General features: G+C 34.4%; 1 protein-coding gene across 1 annotated transcript; it reads left to right on the forward strand.

Moving 5' to 3' along the window:
* Nucleotides 1-2,019: 2,019 nt before the first annotated feature.
* LOC131949197 (signal peptide, CUB and EGF-like domain-containing protein 3) lies at nucleotides 2,020-7,566 on the forward strand. Its single transcript, XM_059310986.1, has 2 exons — nucleotides 2,020-3,039; nucleotides 7,507-7,566. Exons 1-2 carry the CDS (start codon nucleotides 2,020-2,022, stop codon nucleotides 7,564-7,566), a joined length of 1,080 nt encoding a protein of 359 aa, XP_059166969.1.
* The last annotated feature ends 4,313 nt before the right edge of the window (nucleotides 7,567-11,879 follow it).

Raw genomic sequence — 11,879 nt, forward strand, 5'->3', positions numbered from 1 at the left:
TAGGCACATTTGGGCCCAATTTAGGGAGGGGGATGCAAAAATTGGTAATTCTTCCTGGTCGGCGAAATAGATCGTTAAAATTTTGTATAAAACTCTGTCTATTGTTTATATAATGTAATCAAAGTAATAAATTATTAGGTACTTTTTAAAAATGAAAATGACACATTTTTGCGCCCCACTTCGGATAGCGCCCTAGACGGCCGTCTAGTTCGCCTTATAGGTAGCCCCGGCCTAGTGCGTGATTTGCAAGGAAACCATGCCTTTAAACAACAATTTAAGAAAAATATTGTCCTATAACAATCTCAGGTCAGTGCTGATGTTCTGGCATCCGAAAAACAATTTCACCATCCCCACTAATGCAGGTGTCCGTGTGTAGCGTAATAATGTATTATTGAAAAACAACTGAATAAAATAATATTAAATAAATAATTAAAATAACATCCATGTTGTTTTTTTTTGGACCTCGAGTATGTTGTCGGCCCCCAAACTACTAGATAGTTAATGCGGCACTCGGGCTCAAAAGTTTGGAGACCACTGGCTTATATTTACACTAACTTCTGCGTTAATATGTGTATCTATTTGAGGTATATTTTGTGACAATGCTAATGCTGAGAAAACGATCGTGCAAGTCAACACAAATTCAAAATGGTCAATGCTATAGAAAATAAAGTACACGAATAAAGTTTTAAAAACTGAGTCTCTTTTCATAACGAACGCCGTTTTATTTCTTGGAAAACTATTGTTTTGAAAACCCCATTACGACTTCATAAAATTATTTTATTTGATTAGGATCAATAAGAAACTATATAAATAACACGTCTATTCATACTTGATAGATCGTTAACTCTCTGTTATATCTATTCTGTTGTTGTCGGTAGATGTTTTTTGTTTTTAGAAACGTTTAGCAAATCAATTTTAGGATAGTTAATATAAGCCGCTCTTAAAGGTTAAAGATGCGTTGTTTTATAGCTAAAGTGATGTACTTACGCCGGCACATACATCTTAATGACTTCAACTACAAGACAACTACCTTCTGATAAAATCTGTGAAATATTTATTGTTGTTTTTTTTTCAAACCGGGAGTCATTTACATTAAATTACGGATTTATTAAAGCGAATACATAAACCTTGTCTAGCATAAATAATAAACACTATAATTTTAGTGGCCTCTGTTTAATTTGGTTGGATTTTCTCATTCTTGAAATTGAATTATTCTTTATCGTTGAATTAGGGAAAGAGTTTGACTTTAAATACTGAAAGAAGAATATAAAAAATGTCTGCTTTTTATTGGAAAATTCTACTACTCACAACATTTTGTAAGTCATTTAAATTTCTTCTAGTATTAACTTGCATATCTATTTTAAATTTCAATATTTATTTACTTTCCTATTTTTGTTAAATGCTGACAGACATAGCATTGTAACGCTTTAAGTTACCTAAAATAGTTTTATTCTAAATTTATCCCTTAATCTACTTCGAATTTAACACTAACATTAACTTTTGATGACAACCTAAATCTTTATGAATTATAGCTAAATGCAATGCTATTAAGACTACATGTGTGAACGGCTAATAGAAAAGAAAAAACGTATAAACAGCATCAAGTTTTGACATTACATTATTTTACTAACAACTCTTACATGAAATATGTCATTTAAGGAAAACATATCTTTCTCGTTATCCAAAGGGTCAGTATGTGCCCATGGACTGGACGTCACGACGATTGACGTAGGCAGTAGGACATACATCCTCTCAAACACAAGCCAGAACATCAACTGCTCATTAAGAATTTGTCAATTTATTGGCAGTTCACTCGCCTTCTTTGAAACAAACGATGAATATTTTAAAGTTCAGAACTATTTACATGACCGTTATTCTAACTATAATGTGTTAGTGGACATTATAAGAAATGTAAGTGGGTATTTTTGGAAATTAGAGAAATTTAAAAATGAAGTATTTGCATCTCAAGAACCGTATGAGTCGTGTTGGATCGATATAAGGACTCAATGTTCCGTGAGAATGACAAAAGATGGTTTTCGAGTCAGAGATGCAGGCAATCAAGACCTACAAGTTCTCTGTAGGTCTCCAGGTGCAAGTACGTTTAGTTACATTAGAAACAATCTAAGCTGTATTGATAATTGTCTGAGCTCTCCATGTCAACAGAACTGTACAAATTTAATCGGCTCCTACAACTGTGGATGTTACCATGGATACACTCTAAAGTCTGACAACAAAACATGTGAGGACGTAGACGAGTGTCAAACTACAACACACAACTGCTCCCAGTTATGTAACAACACTGTAGGTGGTTACGCCTGTAGCTGCCATCAAGGTTATGAGTTACACAACGACAGCAGATTTCTCTGTGTGGATGTCGACGAATGTGGTTTAGAAACTGACAACTGTTCTGATGGTTGTAACAACACGGCCGGTAGCTACGTGTGTACATGTAAGGACGGCTATCACATTGACACACACGACCCTTTCACCTGTGTGGATATGGATGAGTGTCAACAAGGCCGACACAATTGTACACAAAATTGTACAAATTCCATTGGTTCTTACGTCTGTAGTTGTTTCCATGGTTACCGTTTAGACAACAATGACAACGTCACATGCTTGGATATCAACGAGTGTAAAGAAAACTTACACACCTGTGAAAATACCTGTGTCAACACATTAGGTTCTTACACCTGTACCTGCCCATTAGGTTACCAACTTGACCAAGATGGTAGCTCCTGTGTCAAGACCAGATCACAACCATCTTGTCTCTGCTCCTGTAGGACTCAGACCAGAATCAACATGTCCAGTACTCTAATGGCCGTTCAGAAAGAAATTGACCAGATCAAAAATAACTTGACCGTTGAGACTCACGACCTGTCGTCCTACATACGGAGCAAGACTTCCGCTACAGACGACAGAATGACGTCACAGACAGTCGGTTTATTTGGCGCCATTTTGTTCGGGATCACCATGGCAGTTGTAGTAGTTCCTGACGTCATCACACTCATAAAGTTCCTGCTCTCAAAGCTGAGGCTTGTCTGTAGAAAAAAACGTCGTGGATGTTCAGTAAACCAATGTCGTTCCTCTTTAAGTTATTCCCGATGTTGGCTTATCTACAAAACACTTTTTTTTGTTCTGTGTTAATAATAGTCAAACAGTTTTTTTTTGTGTTTTGTTTTATACATTTGTTTTATACATTTCCTTAAATTGATTTAGTTAAAATGGCGTTTCTGTATAAAAATCTATTTTTAATGACATCTTTCCGTTTACGGTCTAAGTTGACGTTGAGGTGGTGATTTTAGTTTTGGTTTCGGTTTAGACTAATAGACACATTTTCAATCTAGCGCCCTTTGCATTTCTCCCTCAACGGACCATTTATCTAGTCATCAGAATAGTTGCCATTTACATTATGATTACTCTCACCTTTGTTAACTGTTTTTAAACAATAACCTTTAAAAGCATTTTTTGCTTGTTTTTTTTAAATTAAATTAAATCGTGACATTGATGTGATATATTTATTTGTTTTAAAATAGTTTTTTTGAGCAATATTATTCTTGTTTTCGATTAAAAATGTTTTTTTTAAACACAATTGAAATTTTGCAAATTAAAACAGCGTGGTGTTTAGCACTAAAACATGAATGTACTATTCGTCGCATGGAATAGAAAAGCATTATCTCCAGTTTTGATAAATTCGGAATGGCTTGTCACACTCTTAGAAGCCTTAGCTTTGCTTGAAGCTTCCGGTGCAAAAGAAAAGAATCACTAAAAGCCTAAAATAATCCATAATACAATGGCGTTCCACTGGACCAGGGGAAGTCTTGCAAAGAAATCGAGATGCATAGGATTTTACTGATGCTAGTTAGTATCCTAATTAAACCATAAACTAAACTGCCCGAGTGCAGCCATACATTGAAGAATATGACCCATTGAAGACGACAGTACATCAAAGATCTATCTAATATATAAAGCTTAATTCTGTATGTAACATGTAATAAATTTGTTTGTCGTAGACATACTTCAATGGATTTAAGTGTTAGATTATTATCGCGCTCATAGTCTAAAATTATGAGTTAAAAAATTACTATTGAAAGTGTTGGGAAATAATTTTCATTTTTCAAACTGATTTTAAAAAAATATCATCTTTTACAAAAATTCTAATTATGTCTGAAAATTATTTATATCTAGTCCTTTAGCACTTACTTCCCTTTGATAAATTAGGAAAACACAATTACTTCCCTTTATAAAACATTGCATTAGTGGAAAAGAATTTACTTTTTATTACTTTGTTTTCGTGTTGGGAAAAAATAATTACATAATTAGCGGGGATTGATCAAGTGCAAATGTTGTAGGTATTTTACGGTTAAGCTTGGAGTATTATAATTGTTCATTTAATTGAAACAGGCGCGTCCGCCGGCGCCCCACCAGGGTTCAATTTGGCGCTCTGGGCTATCCTGTGAGCGCTATGGTGCATAATTTCGCTTTAAACAGTGCGATAGAGTATGGATAAAAAAGGTTACTATAGTCTTTAAGTGAATCGAATCCGGGCGTCCACTGGCGCCCAGACAGGGTGCTATTTGGGGCCCCGGACCTTCCGTGTTCGGTTTGGCGCCTACTTTCGTTTAAGTGAGTGCAAACGACTATGAATAAGTTTGGGTACTATAGTCGTTTATTAAGCTGAAACAGGCGATTCCGCCCCGGGCTAGACTGTGAGCACTTTGCGTTTATGTTCGCGTTAGTGTTTTCTTTGTGTTTAGGTTGGGTTTGCGTTAGTGGTTGCGTTTTGATTTGGTTCGTTTTTGTTCTTTCTTTTTTCGTTTTCGTTTGTGTTTTTTTTCTTTGGGTTTGTATTTGTGATTGTGGTTGGTTTTGCTTTTGGATTTGATTTGTTTTCGTTTGCTTTTTCATTTGTGTTTTTTTCTTTGGGTTTGTGTTTGTGGTTGGTTTTGCATTTGGATTTGTTTTGTTTTCGTTTGCTTTTTCGTTTTTTTTTTCTTTGTGTTCGTTTTGGTGTTTGTGGTTGTGGTTGGGTTTGTTGTTAGGTTTTTTTTTTCGTTTGTATTTGTAATTGTGTTAGCGTTATGTTTGCGTTTTGTTGTTTAGGTTTTGGTTGGTTGTGGTTTGGGTGGGCAATGCCGGGTTTACGATGATTAATAAACACACAGGTAAAAGTCTTTAACAGAAAGGTTTTTCACAGAAGCCAGAGCAGGGCCTGGCCGGGACGGCTAGTATATATATATATATATATATATATATATATATATATATATATATATATTAATCTTTTATTCCACTCTAGCTAAGTGTGAAATACTTAACTTCGATGTTGTAGTTGCATGCTTGAAACACGTCAAAGTGCAACAGGGTATAGTACATCAGTTACAATTTTGGCTTTTAAAACTTTTCTTTTCTTTCATTTTTTATTTTGTACAGTGTAACAAATTATAAGATTAGTTTTAATGTCGCCGTTAAGACTAATAATTGCTTCTATTGAGACTGGATGAGTCTAATCCTGCATCTACCGAAGAAAAAAATTTTACAATATGTAACGGGTCCTTTAATATTCGCTACGAGCAAGACGATCATTGTCTCTGCACTTGATTTACTGTTGGTAGTAGGAGATGGAATTTTACACAAAATTGTACATGTATTAATACCTCGTATGATCATAATCATTTTGTAAAGACAAAATAAAGGTTACCTTATAAAACCTGACGGTCCATGGAGCTAATGAAGTGGAGTTCACATGTTTATGTTGTCTCGGAATATAAAAGGATAATGCGGGGGGGGGGGGGGGGGCTCCATGACCAGTCCCAAATGTTTTCTCTAACGTTTTTGTATGTGCGGTTGTGTGTTAGTGTGAGAATGTTTGTTTCTATATCATTATTTAAAATACAAGTCTGATATTGTTATAACATTAATTTTGTATTGTATCTTTTGTCTATCGGTATAGTTTGATAAATTAACACGACCAACTTGTTTGTACACACATACACACACACGCAAACACACACACACACACACACACATATATATATATATATATATATATATATATATATATATATATATATATATATATATATATAGGGGCTAAGTTGTTTTATCATCATCATCATCACTCCTTTATGGCCCCTGGGGAGCAAAGGGCTACAACCACACATCTCCAGCGGACTCGGTTTTGGGCTGCTCCTCTGATCTGTGCCCATGAGAGCCCAGCTGTTTTTGCCTCTTCCTCAACCGTTGTTTTAATCAACTGTTAAATGCTAAAACATCATCAAATTATTAACTACTTTTTAAATGTGTATTGGTAATTGTTTTGTTTTATTTATTAGGTCCACGCAATTGTATCAAAATCTTTAAAATAAAATCATTTGTGTTTAAGCGTTATATCACACCATAAACTTATCTCTTAACTAGTATTTGCGGTACTAATTCATGCTTGACCAATATTCGGTATCAAATAATGAACACATATCCACCATTTCCACAAAGGGCTGGTGGTAAGCCACGGTTTGGGGGTTTATAGAAAAGAAAGAATCGATTTTTGTAGCCCGAACTTTAACTGGATTACATTTTAATGAAAAATAAATCGATTTTTATATAAAAATCAGCTTAAAAGAAACCTCTGGAATAGGAACAAGAATTATAAAGCCTTCGTCAAAAGTTGTCAATTGTATATGATCGTCACGCTAATGGCTTTTTTTTTTTAGAAACATGGGCGTAGCCAAGTGTTCAGCGAGTATCCTGAACCTACACGTGCGTGCGCGTGTGTGTGTGTGTGTGTGTTTACCTGTTTTGGTCAAATACTTCTATCCTTCAAATTGTAAAATTGTTTTATATGGACGGATTAGGGATATATTAAATTCTATTAATTTCTACTTTTTCATTTCTAGTTAAAAATGGTGACATGTAAATACAATTTGATTCAGTCAATACGATAAAAGATTACATTAAGGGGGTAAGCTCCGGTTTTAAAAAAATAATACTAAGGAGCAAAAATTGTTTTTCTCTACAGCTTTTTAAAGGTACATCCGATTATGTGTTTTAATTTTTAGAAATTGGTTGGAAAATCTTGGTAACCTCAACAACAGCGGAAAATTAACATATTCGTAGGATTTCCACCATTCATAAAGTATTATATTCTAAGCCCAATAAACAATGAATTCATAATCTTCTACCATATTTTGGGATACTCAGCTAAAAATGTGAATGAATGTGAAGGCAGATCTTCAAACTAATTTATTATGAATTTTCAAATTTTGGATCCTTTAAAAACGCTAAATTTAAGACCCCAAAATTCATAAAACTTTAGTTCTAATGGTCTTTATATATATTAAATGTAATAAAACATTATCGAATTTTGTCTCATCCTTTTGTCGCTGGTATCGCTCTGTGTATTGATGTAGATAATATAACCACGTTATTAAACTGAGCAAAATAGATTTTCTCATTAATTTTGTTATTTTTTGGTGTCAGCTAATTTGATTGTGTCACCCCTTGCAGTATCATCGGGGTTACATCATCAAATGGGGTGACACAATGCATTGTGAAGCTGCTGAATAACGGTCGAATAACACATTTTGCCCCTTCCCCTCTTTTTTACACCAAACTCCCTCTTTTCCAACCGACGTCCAGTTATTTCACCCTAAACCCCTGTTTCCCCACCCAAACCCCGTTTTTGAACCCCCACCCTGAACCCCCATTTTTTTTTAACCAGCCTCTCCCCTGGTTACGCCACTGATATAAACATATTCTTTAGCTCGCGTCTTTGCTGTAGAATTGTTTGTGACGTCACTCCTTTAGCGCTCTGAGTCTAGTACCCAGAGTTATAAAACGATGAATGGGGATGGGCATGAATTATTAACTAATCATATCAGATTCAAATCTTTTATTTTATAGCAGCCTCTGTTTTGACAATCGTCAGTTGGTTGCTATATGTAGGTGAGTTGAGTGTGCCAGTGGTCAAAGATTGTGACTTTGTCAACGGTGAGTATTGGCTCAAACATTTTCTTAATTATATATATATATATATATATATATATATATATATATATATATATATATATATATATATATATATATATATAACGTATATAATCTGCATGCGAGAAATAGTAATTGCACGATATAGGCTGAAATTGTAAATACTTTTTATCTGATTACACATTTGCCGCCCATGTAGCAAATTATATTTATATAGTCACCTGTTTTATGTCCGTTTTCATTTTAATATACGGGCATAACCTGCTCTTGCAATGTTCGTAATCTAGAAGTATCGCAACATCGTCAATCCTCTGCCACCCCCATATTGCCTTTAGTTTTAGTCCAGACCTGCCTTTCTCCTACATCACACACTAAGGCGTTTGTAGATAAACTAATCACAGATGAGATCCAAGATATAAAGTGCTGACGTTAAATATATCAAAATAAATTTGCAATATAAAACAAGGTCACAAGTCTGAAAATAAACTATCGATAAAGTGTTGATGAAAACGTTATATAAAGTTGCGTCTTCTTGGTGTGTAGGATTAGATATGGAGAGTCCGTGCTTCACATTCTGACAACTAGATGTGGTCAGCTCGACTAAAATCACCCTAAATACGATACATATTTGGTCGAGAGATATTGCGGCCACCTAAGAATATCCGGCATACCAGAATTGCATCTAACTTCTGTATTGCTGATATTGTATAATTGTTCAATGTAAGCCTACTTCATTGAGTCCATGGCAAACTATTACGTCAATATTATTGGTGGTTATTGGAAGAACAAAGAAGTAGACGAAAATATATTATTGTTGTTATATATATAATCAGAATAATTCAGCTGCGAAAGATTTGAGTAAGAATAAAACGAAGCACGTTTTAAAAATTAATACATGATTTCATTCGTTACAATTATAGCGGAGAGTTCCAATAGGAACAATGGCAAATAAGATCAGCTTGTGGTGGGTAGCTTGTTGTCACACTACCTTGGTGTCACACTACCTTGGTTTCACACTACCTTGGTGTCACACTACCTTGGTGTCACACTACCTTGGTGTCGCACTACCTTGGTGTCACACTACCTTGGTGTCACACTACCTTGGTGTCATACTACCTTGGTGTCACACTACCTTGGTGTCACACTACCTTGGTGTCATACTACCTTGGTGTCACACTACCTTGGTGTCACACTACCTTGGTGTCACACTACCTTGGTGTCACACTACCTTTGTGTCACACTACCTTGGTGTCACACTACCTTGGTGTCACACTACCTTGGTGTCACACTACCTTGGTGTCACACTACCTTGGTGTCACACTACCTTGGTGTCACACTACCTTGTCGTCACACTACCTTGGTGTCATACCACTTTGGTGTCACATTTCCTTGGTGTCACACTACCTTGGTGTCACACTACCTTGGTGTCACACTACCTTGGTGTCACACTACCTTGGTGTCACACTACCTTGGTGTCACACTACCTTGGTGTCACACTACCTAGGTGTCACACTACCTTGGTGTCACACTAACTTGATGTCACACTACATTGGTTTCACACTACCGTGATGTCACACTACCTTGATGTCACACTACCTTGGTGTCACACTAACTTGATGTCACACTACATTGGTTTCACACTACCGTGATGTCACACTACCTTGATGTCGAACACAAAGGAAATGAATCAATCATAGGTTATATCAGATTATATCAATGGCAACAGCTATTGTCCTCGGGTTTACTGTAACTTAATTACAGTTACAGATCGAATTTGCGTATGTTTATTCAGTCTCCAGTCAACATTTCCAACTTACTTCAGTCAAGACAGGTATTAGTTCATAGACGTGGTCCTATATATATATATATATATATATATATATATATATATATATATAAATACACATATATATATATATATATATATATATATATATATATATATATATATATATATATATATATATATATATGTATGTATATATATATATATATATATGTGTGTGTGTGTGTGTATTTATATAGATATATATATATATAGGTATATTTATTTATTTATATTTTTATATATAGTGTATATGTGAGTGTGTATGTGTGTATGCGTGTGTGAGAAAACTCATGTGTGTGTGTTTATCTTTAGATTCGAAAATAAGATCAATTCCTAAAACTACATACCTGATATGAGTTAATTAAGATTTTATGCTCCACAGGAAAAACTTCTTCAGAAAGTTGTTTTGTAGATTACCATTAATTGCATAAACAGAGCCATAGTCCTATTGAGCAAGTCAAATTTTGCATGGTATGTGATTGCTGTTTTTAAAGTTGATTTAATACATTTTTCTGAAATATAATTGCTTTAAATAAATGTGTTTAAGTTTTATTTTTATCATTACATTTGAAGTTGTGTATAGTCTAGTGTAATGGTAATATTAATTTCAATAATATGTATAATTTTAATGTAATTTTAAAAGAACATTTTCCTTTTAATAAACATTCCTTCTAATATTCTAGCTGTTGAAATTTCCTGTCACTAGAAAATCTGTAATCGAGGAATGAGAATGGGCTGGTTTTCATGGATAAGACTGACGATTCTGGCATATTGTAAGAAAAGTATATTTACAATTAGAAATATTTTATATTGAAATCTGAAAATATAATAAAAATTGAATTCGAAAAAAGTAGCCATTTTACATATACTCACCCTTTATATTTTAATAGCGTACCTGTTCCACGCGTTGCTGCGGTCTCAGAAGAACGGCTGACGCAATGTTTAAAGAGGATTTCATCAATGCGTAACCTATCGTGAATTTTTAGACGCGTGACGTTGTTTACTAAAACTGACCTAAATAAATGTTAACAATGCTCGAAATGTATATCTTGGAGCTTAGTTGTTTGCGCGTGGTTTTGTCCACAATACTGCTCGTACGCCCCAAGTAGTGTTGTATGAAAGACTTCAGTTTACATTAATCAGCGTAATAGTGAAGTATGTATAATCAACCCCAGTGACCGCCCTCGTGTCAGAGGCGTTGCGGAACGTTCTAGGGAGCAACTGTTTATACATTCGAAATATCGCAAAGTTCAGTCCGTAATTCAAATTAGTAAACAATTATAGAATCCCACAAAATCCATAGTGAATCACACTGCTTAATACCAAAGTAAACGCTTAAGTGCTGAAGAACAAGAACTGGGCGTCGATTAAAACTCTACTCTCGCGCCGCCCCTGCGAATTTTCAATTTTTTTTTTCTCACAAACCACTCAAGGATGCAAGGTGTAGTGATGCTTAACAGACACCACACTACTTAAATATATATATATATATATATATATATATATATATATATATATATATATATATATATACATGTATACTTTCATATACTCTCATATATATATATATATATATATATATATATATATATATATATATATATATATATATATATATATATATATAAGATAATTATATTAATTTATATAATTGCAAAAAACAAAGAGAAGTAAATATTTTATTGGTTTTTAAGATCTTTTAAACATAGAAGAACTAACGTGTTTGAAATCTTAAAGGGCTGGTCAGTGTCCAGACAACAAACCTCTCAGACTTTACAAGTTTCAGCATAGACAAAAGGATGTATTTATTGTCTACAACTACCCAGTACTACGACGCCTCAGTAAAGATGTGTGCGGCTATTGACTCGACTGTCGTTATGTTTGACACCAACCTCGAGTTCTCAAATGTAACGACTTACTTGTTAAGTAAATACAAAACTTTTGACGTGTGGGTTGATATATTCAAAAATAGAACAGGATACTTTTGGAAGCTTGAAGAGATCGCCAAGTCATCATGGGGAACCTCAGATCCTAATGACGGTTGTGACTGGATAAATACAACAAA

The sequence above is a fragment of the Physella acuta genome, unplaced genomic scaffold (assembly GCF_028476545.2).
Source record: "Physella acuta isolate Inbredline_101_S28 unplaced genomic scaffold, ASM2847654v3 ptg000677l, whole genome shotgun sequence".
Classification (NCBI taxonomy): Eukaryota; Metazoa; Mollusca; class Gastropoda; family Physidae; genus Physella; species Physella acuta.